The sequence below is a fragment of the Podarcis bocagei genome (assembly GCF_964188305.1).
Source record: "Podarcis bocagei genome assembly, chromosome: 16".
NCBI lineage: Eukaryota > Metazoa > Chordata > Lepidosauria > Squamata > Lacertidae > Podarcis > Podarcis bocagei.
The window spans coordinates 31779444-31788856 of NC_138142.1; the positions used below are offsets into that span (position 1 = coordinate 31779444).

At 43.8% G+C, this 9413-nt stretch overlaps 1 protein-coding gene and 1 long non-coding RNA gene across 4 annotated transcripts in view; one reads left to right on the plus strand and one right to left on the minus strand.

The window, feature by feature from the left end:
- The window catches only part of MACROD1 (mono-ADP ribosylhydrolase 1), a 315061-nt gene extending 310367 nt beyond the window's left edge, over window positions 1–4694 (minus strand). For 2 of the 3 annotated variants that reach the window (XM_081174241.1, XM_081174242.1), the window contains exon 1: window positions 4341–4690. In XM_081174241.1, coding sequence (XP_081030367.1) covers window positions 4341–4602 — 262 coding nt within the window. In that variant the 5' untranslated portion in view covers window positions 4603–4690. Of the gene's footprint in view, window positions 1–4340 lie in introns of all 3 variants that reach the window. The other variant, XM_081174243.1, reaches the window with a different exon arrangement.
- Window positions 4695–4708: 14 nt separating this feature from the next.
- Window positions 4709–9365, plus strand: LOC308575529. The gene is made up of 3 exons (XR_014002858.1): window positions 4709–4990; window positions 6720–6957; window positions 7634–9365. It is a non-coding gene; the product is annotated as an uncharacterized lncRNA (long non-coding RNA).
- Window positions 9366–9413: the final 48 nt, after the last annotated feature.

Below are 9413 nucleotides of genomic sequence, written 5' to 3' on the forward strand. Positions count from 1 at the left end.
ATGGGAGTTGTAGTCCCAAAACAACTGGAGGGCTGAGTTTGCCTATGCCCGAGCCAAGGCATCACTCTAGTGTGTCACATGTAGAGCAGGGATAGAGAACCTGTGGCCCACCATACATGGTTGGACTACAACTCCCATCATCTCTTACTGTTGGCCATGGTGGCTGGACCCAACAGGAGATTGAATCCACCACCACAGGTTCCCCAACGCTGTCACAGACCATTATTCCACACACAAAAAAAATCCCTTGGAAAAATTGACCCAAATAATTTGAGGAGAAGTCCAAACATTTCTAAAATATTAGTTGTGAAGAAATGTGAAAAAGTCATTAAATCCCCTCCTCCACTGCAGTCCAACTTTCTTTGGAGAGGTATAAACGTTGACCTCATCAAATGAAATTGATTACTGCTAAGATCCTTTCCCCCCTTAAAATACTGAACTGCACTCCACTACTATAGCAACCCGCAGCAAGTAATGAAGAAGGCTGCTATCTTATATGGAGGTGGCCATTTTGAATTTCCCAAAAATTCAAAAAGAACCTCAGGAGAGGGCTTTCTGAGGAAAAACAAAATGGCAGCCACTCCAGTTCTCCTCCCCTCAAATGAATGCCACCTCTCACCACCACTTGTCCACATATTGCCATTTTGCCAGCAGCCATTTTGATGTGAGTTGAATGGGTCTTATATTCACACCATACGTTGAAAACACTATACAATTTTAAAGAATCTTGGCTTCCCCTAGATAATTCTGGGAGCTCTTGTTTGTTAAGGGTGCTGAGAGTTATTAGGAGGCCCCTATTCCCCTCACAGAGTTACAATTTCAGAGTGATCAAACAGCCAGTCCCTTTTCTATTATTCACATGGAACTCGGGGAGTTTTACAGGGCCAACAATTTCATATTGTTGTGTCACGTAAAAACCCATATGGAAACCAGCAAGGCCTCTGAGATATGGTTGCCAAAAGATTCAAATTGTCTCAACCCTGCTAGAATCACATCCTGCAAACAGAAAAAGGAGGTGGGGAAGAAAATAAAAGAAAAACCATGGCAGAGCAGAAAATGCATTGTCAAGGCTTTCATTTTGATTTCCTAATTTCCATAAGATTGTATCACATTACAATTTTATTTTTACTGTATTTTTTGCACTTTTTTCTCTTTATTTCTCTTTATCACTTCATTTTTACAACTGAAACTCTTCTAAGAAAGAAGAAATATTAAAACAGGAAAGATCCTTTGCAAATGTCAAAAATGTTTTCCTTTATATTACCTCGGGGTAGCAATAAAGTTGGTACATATCCTCATTTATGGTGGGGTCAATTGGTGCAAGATTTTTGGAATTTAATTTTGGCAGAAATGATAAACATTACAACATTGTGTGTTGTCCAAAATAAATATTCCTGAATATTTTTGATACCACTGTAAATATATTGTCAGAATAATTGGTCTTATATATTATATTGGGAGCATGAACAGCAACTGCAATTTAGTGGAAAACAGCCCAAAATCTTACACTGAATGCTTAGTATTGCTCACTCTGGAATATAGCTATAATGGGGGGGGGGGATCACAAATAATTTTAGATTTTGACAAGGCCTAGAACCCCCAGACACGTTTTGTATGATTTTGCATCTCTCTGTGGCATATACAGTGGAACCATCATTTTCAAGACCTCATCATAAGCCTGGCAAATCTGGAACTATACTTGATCTGATAACATTGATAGTCTTTACTTGGACTTTGTTATTTTAACTCATGAACAACTACTCATTCTATGTGCCTACTTTATAGTGTTGTTTTTCATCTTTTAATTTTTGCCTTTTGTTATATGCATTATAGCTCTGCTTTATATATATTATAAAATGAATTTTTAAAAAGAGGGGGGAACGGGGGGGGGGGTCCTGTCACAGCAACTGGCCTTCAGAAACACACAGCCTCTGACAGGTGCTTAACAGTACAGTCCCTTTTCAGCAAACAAAAGCCGACTCCCTTCACACCAAAGAGGCCCTCACAACTCAGACACACTTTGTCCTTGACATTTATTAATGTTTCTTTTTTCTTTTAATTAAGATGAGGTGGCAGGGTTTTTTTAAAAAAAAAAGTTTGGCAACTCTATTACAGCTTCATCAGCCTCCTGGAAGATTACTTATGCTCAACCCCTTAGGAACTTCAACACCCCTCTGCAGAGATTTGCAAATCCAACCAATATATGTAGCGGCTTTCAAACCGTATTGTTGGGAAACATACAGTTCGTCATGAGCATATTGGGTGCTGTGTTCCTCAATACAACATTCATGGCATAAAGCCTGCCCAAGAAGAAAGTGTAGCGCTAGGCACGCTTCTAGAGAAGGGATGGGGCCTCCAGATATAGTTGGACTACAAAGCCCATCATCCCTGACCAATGGCTATCCTGGCTAGGGCTGGATGAGAGCTGGAGTTCCAACAACCTCTGGAGAGCCACAAATTCCTCACATCCCTGTTCCAAAGCATGTTTTCCACTTATGCTAGGGCAACAGCTAAGCCAAATATGCCTAAATTGTGCCTATGCAAATGAAGGGTTGAGAAGCCCTTGGAACACATTCCCAAAACCTCTACATCAGCGACTACTTTCAACTCCCTGGCCCCACTTGAGATCGCTTGAAAATTACTGAGGCGCACCCAGTCACAAAAGCACATTCGAAGCACATTTCCCCCTCAAACGATTCCAGGCATTGAAGTTCACCCCTCACAGAGTTACAATTCCAATCCCAGCAGTCTCTAACATATTACAGTGCCCAGAATTCTTTGGAGGGGAGAAATGTTCTTTGAATGTGATTTAAAAGCATAGCTTGTACGCAGCCCCAGTCACAAAATGGGAGGTGGAGGAAACGTCTGGCATAATCAGTTGACAATTACTTACATTACATTCTGCCAGTATGTACTGTAACCCATCTTTAGAAATTGATAAAATTATTTGCCACAGCACTTTCCTTGTGGCAAGTAGTTATTTAACTCAGCTTTCTTCAAGTTGAGCATAGCTCGGGTGGTATTGCAACTCAGCCTTCCCAATGTTAAGGCAGAATTTGCTGATCCAGAGGCTCTAAGTGGAGAAGGCCTTTTTAAACATATTTTTGCCTTTATACTCTCATGTGACTAAGCATTTTTACCCATCTCCTGTAATGTCTTCTCCCATTTTCCTTTCAAACTCAACTTGTACCTTATCCCACCCCACCCCTTCCTCTAAACCACCAGTTTCTTTCATCCCTCCTTCTCAGCCGTTTTATATTCACTTCTTCCAAGTGAGGTGGCCCATAGCAGGCTCCAGCCCACTGCACTACAAGGAACACAATTTCCACAGCTTGATATGCAGGTGCCTCCACAGATAATTTGTACAGAAAGTATTCTCAGACTCCCGCTTCCAAAAAAAAGTTTCGGGAGTTTGGAAACAAAAACAAAACAATTCACTGCTATACAGGTGCATTTGGGGCACACATAGATTAACACGTCCTTTCTGACTGACAGAAACAGGAAGGCTTGGGAGGCAGTCCTGGTCGTTGGCATGGTTGCCACCTTTCACTGTTAGCTCCGCTCCTGTGCTTTTAAAAAGCAGGGTGACATGTAGAAATTTAACGGCAAAGCTTGCCCTACCACTTATCCAGGCATGGATAAGAATCCATCAATTCTTAGCAGTCAAGCTGTTATTGTAGGCCCAGGAGCACAGCCAAAGTTTTCTCTTTCTTTTTTAAGTTGGCAACCTTATTTAGGGGACCATTCCAAAACATATCCAACAGCATACAGCCTACCAGCTGCATCACAGCATCTGTTTGGTACAAGAACCATAGCTTCTTATCAAAAGTGGGAGGAGGGGTTCTCCCCTTCTCTAGGCCTCTGGGAAACATATGGCGGCTACCATTGTCAGTCTCCTAGGAGACCATTTATATTTCCCATGATGCACCGCAAAAAGCCTTTTCCCACTCCCAAACAGAGCAAGCTCAACACGTGAGATAAATACCCATGGTTCACAGTGCACACAGACACAAGAAGAGTTCTTGGTTCAGTAACTACAGGCCGACCGTCCTCAAAATGCCACCCCTTTGTCCTATCACAGTAGTGAAAAACTCAGAGCCAGAGCTGCAGTGCCATTACAAATAAGGGGCATTGTGGATTTAAACAATCACAGCGAACATGAGGATCATGTGCCCAGGGGGAGTATATGATAAAGTAGCCCAGGAGACGAAAACTGTGCCAGGGACTGCCAGCAGGCAACAAGGGGCCCAACACTGCGGGAGGCCACAGATTTGCTCCAGAGCACCAGGACACCACAGAAACACACATACACAACACACTTTCGCCTCCACGTCACTTACATTTAGCCTCCTTCCAGTCAGTGGAGGTGGTCAAATCCACTTTGGCTGCCATGGCCAATGGGGGAGCAGCCAACCAGCTCCGGATGCCCCTTGCAAACACCCAGTGCTCTGGCACCCTGCAGACAGGGGCCCTGCCTCCACTCCACGAGCCCTTCCTTCTACTACTGTGCAGCGCTATAGGGCAGCTGCCCCAGACCCTCCACAACCTCCCAAAGGCTCCAAGAAAGCTCTTGTTTCCCAGGAACATGAAGAAGCCTGGCATGGCTTCAAGAAAAGGGCTGGAAGGGGGGTTCACTGGGCTCTCAGCCTGCTGCCCTGGTTGGTCACTCAGCAGGCGAGAGAAATTCTTCTCCCTTATTTATAACACCTGGTATTTAGGTGGCAGCGTGGAATCAGATTGCTAGCTGCTGCTGCAGCTGCTGCTGCTGTTGTTGCTACTGCTACCCCAGCAGCCCACATGGAGGCAGGCCTTTGACTTTCAAGCCTCTTTCCTCTGGCCCCGCCCTCCTCTGGCGCAAGGGCTTCTGGGCAATGTAGTTCCACAAAGGCTCCTTCCCTGGTGCGTTTCTGCAACTGCAACGCAGCGGTACGAGCCTTCACAGTGAAAAACAAAATCAGGCTAAGAATATCAGCTCATCATAGTTTCACTGGTGAGGAAAGAAGAGCAAGCGATTGTTGATATCTTTAGAAATGTGTTTATTTTGCTGGGAATATATTATCTCAACAGTGGTGCACATTTTAGACTCTGGACTGTAATGATTCTAGGGAATCCTCCTCCTCCTCCTTCTTCATCTGGTTACAATTTTTACCCACTCTTCATCATCAGGTCCCAGGGCAGGTCAAAACTGTTTTAAATATATAATACTAAAAACCGATTTTTAAAAATACAGTTGCAAAATTAGGGTGGGTCCTAAAATATTGTATATATAATATACTGCACACAGGCTGATTATTATTATTATTAATAATAATAATAATTACTTGTACACCGCCCATCTGACTGGGTCGCCTCAGCAACTTTGGACGGCATCCAACAGAATATAAAAACACAGCAAAACATCAAACATTAATAACTTCTCTTCAGCATATAATGAAAATAATGTAGTTAAGGTGCTAGATGCACCTCTGCGGGGAGGAAATCCCACAACTTAGGAACTGCCCCAGATAATGCCCTCTCCCAGGCTGACACCGTGACCCCAAGTTTCTGAGGACTAGAACAACAAAGAGCACGCACTCTGTTGATCTTAAGGCCTGAGATGTTCTATAGGGGAGGAGGCATTCTTTCAGATATTTTGGTCCTAAGTTATTTCGAGCTTTAAACGCTGATGTGAGTGCCTTGAATTGGGCCTGGAAACAAACTGGGAACCAATTGCTTTTGATGGTAATGTGTATATATGGTATATTACTTCAGTGCTTGGTTGCTGTAAGAACAGGATGCTGGACTAGGTCGACCTTTTGGCAGCTGCCCCGCTAAATAAGTCAAAATCAATACAATTGATTGCCCCCCCCAAAAAAACCTGCCCCCTCCTAACAAAAGGTGCCCCCCCTAACAAAAATCCTGGGTACGCCCATGGTTGACCCTGATAAGTTTGAAGGCCCTCCATCATTCTAATGGGTTAGGGCCATGGACATCGGCCTGAAAATCCTGCCCTACCAGTACCTCTGTATCTGAATATGCATCATATATTCTCTCCCTCCTCCAGACCTGTTTACTGAGCCTTCAGCCTGATCTGCTTGCAAAAAGCTTATGCAGAGCTTAGTCCACGCCTGGTCTTTATTGAGCATTAATTCTGATTTGTTTGCAGGGCGGTATATGACAATCAGCCCTTGTCCTTTCGCAGTGCTTATACATCTTCCCATTGGCCAATCGTTTATCTAACACAGAGCTTTCCGAACTTAGTGTGTCAGTTGTAGTGTGGAGGTGTGTCGCGCGAACGCTCCCCACTCTCCTCCCAGGGCTGGAAATGGGTTAGTTAAATCTCCGGTTTGCTAGTAAAACTGAATTACTGTGTTGCAAAATGATGCATGTCTAAAAGTGTGCACCAACATGAAAAGTTTGGAAATCTCTGAACACTTCTCAGTGTGCTTCCCCATCACTTTCCTAACCACAAAACAGCATTTTTTAAAAGTATATTCATTGTGCTATGGCGACAGAGCACTTTGACCCACATTAATTGTGCAAACCTAAATTTCCAGTATGTACTTGAATCCCTTGCTTCCCACTCCCACCTCTATCTATATAAGCCCTGTACAGTAAGCGGGGGTTATGTTCCAGGCCCCTGCGCGCATTAGCAAAATGCGTGTAAGTGGGGAGCACCCTCTACAAAGCCTCTAAATGCCTATTTTTACTGCTCTCCATGCTCTTTTTCTTTTATACAGTACCTTTGCCTCCAAATCACCAGAAAGGTCAGGAAACACTGCAATCCAGCTTCCCCAACAGCTGTTCAACAGGGTAGTGCAACAGCAGTAAGAGCTTCCATGCGCTGTTTTGGAGCTCATAAGTTGGTTTTCAAAGCTTCGTTTCTGGACTTTTGGCTCACTGGCGTTCTCTTCAGGCTCTATGGATGGTCTCCTCATGAGCCACGAGGACTTTCTGGCTCTCTCCCCCCACTTCCAGGTTTGAATTGAATTTATTTATTTGTTTCCCAGCACCTCAAGTATATGTGTTTGCACGCAGGTCAATCATGCGTAAGTGGGGGATGCCTGTATTTGAAGAGCTGTCTGGATGAAGTCCAGCTTAAAAATAAATGAAGAGCCGTAAGTCACGTTCACACCATATGCTTAAAGCACAGAGATTTCCCCCAAAGAATCCTGGGAACTGTCATTTGTTAAGGGTGCTGGAAACCACAACTCTTTGAGGGAGTAAATTGCAGTTCCCATGGTTATTTGGAGGAAGCCATGTGCTTTAAACTTATGGTGTGGATGTCATCTTAGGCAATATAAGACCAAAAGCAGGGGGAGATGGAAATGAGAGTGCAGTTCAATGATTTGTCAGCGGGTCATTATATCAGTGAACAGTTGTTGTGTCAAGGCTGTGAAAAGGAATACCACATAATGGTTAAACAGGTGCACTGTCCAGCCTCAAAGGTTCAGTCCCAAAATAACTTTAGAAGGGGAGAAAGAGGCACAATCTTACTTTCCTTTGATGGGCCCATTTTTTCCTTTCTTTGCCACTTGGCATCAGTGGCTGCTAGGCTAATTTTAGGTGGGTTGCCAAGGCACCACCAGGCGAAGTCAGAAGCCAAGCTTCTAATTATAGCAGAGAAACTAATCTTTTTGCTTTCCCTCTGCAGCCCAGAGCACCAGCAGCTACAATGTGGACAAAACAGACTCCGTTTTTAATTTATATTGTACCCCAGGATTCTCAAGTCAGGCATACTGTGCTATTGTAAAATCAAGAGATTTTAATATTATCAGTGGCAGCTGGTCAATTAGGGCAACTGGGACACTGCACTACCAACCTCAGACAACCCTCACCTGCCTTTCTTCCTACTGACAACCAGGCCAGGGGGGTGGCACTGCTCGCCAGCTCTCTTCTCCTTAGGTCTTATCCATGCCCCCATTTCCCTCGCCACTTTTACCTGGGGAAACCTGTTCTTTAGCACTGAATTGGAACAAACAGCATTCGGGTTTTCTGCGGATTGCTGCTTGTCCTGATTTAGTGCTAAAGAGTGGGTTGACCTAGGGGAAGTTGTGGAGCAACGGCAAAACTGCTCAGACCCATGCCTTGTAGAATTCAACAGGGAGGAGGGTGGGAACAAACCAGAATCAGTTGGCTCCAGCTGTCATTAGCTCTGGCTCTGCCTACTGCTGGGCTCCCTGCCTTTTACCCATGCAGTCCAAATGGGCACTAGCCACCACTGAATGTAATTAAAATCTTCTGGTTACTTTAGTTCAGGACCGTCTCCTCTGTAAGTCCATATCCTTAAAAACAGACTCAAATTTTATCCTACTTAAGCCTTTGTGTATTTAAAATCTCCACGATTTTCTGTTAGTTCTCTCCTACACCCCTCAATCCCCACTGACTGTTAAGCCTTGCATTGTCTTTATCTAACCTGTGCTCACTTTTCCCCTGCACTCACTTCCTTATCATGTCTTCCTATCTTTAGTTTAATCATAGATAACTAGCATAGGTTACCAATTTCACACATACACACAACCTGCTTCCAAAGAACCTTGGGATTTATTTGTTTTCTTATATTTCTGTCCCACTTTTCTTCCATCATGGAATCCCAAATTGTGTCCATGTCACTCCCAGGCAATCGCACATCCAGCTACTTGCCAGATCCATACCTCCATGTGGGAGTTTTTTGTATACTTCAGTGCCGCTGATGCATGCAAGTTTTTCACACCATCCATATGCAATGCTGTCATTGAACTACCATCCACTATTATTTTCCCATTTAATTTTCCTTTCCGGTGAGAAATCTAATCAGCATAAAAAGCCCACCATGTATGGAGACTCCATACATTAAAGCAGGGCCAGGGAACCTCTAGCCCACTGGCCAAATTTGCTTTGACAAGGGCCCTAATCTTTTCCTATACCACATACACCTGCCCCACATCTGACAGAATGTGACATCAGGTGTGGTGGCATGACTCAGTTCCTTGTCGGGAACTCGATCATACAGCCAATTCCTGCAGAGAGCAAGTTGATCAGCAGCCCTTCAAAGCACCATGTGGGGCTCTTTGCAAGCCTCAAATGGTGCTTTGAAGTCCTGACCAGCAATGCTAGGTGCTTGCCAGGTGCACAACCCCACCTACCTGTCAAATTTGGCCCTGGAAGGTTAAGTAGGAGAAGGATGTGGCCTACAGGCCGGAACAGACTCCCCACCCCTGCAGTAAATGAACCCAACTTAGGTTTATTATATGACCACTGCCATCCCTCTCCATGTCTTATTTAAGGGACTGATTAATAGAAAGCCTAAAGTCATTGTTTATTTATTTAATGTACTTTATTTTATTGTTAACTGTGGATGTCTCTGTTTAATGGAAGTGCCCAAATAAAAAATTGTAAACTAAATTTGTAATTAAAAATACTACTCAAGACAAACATTTTTAATTTTGTTTATA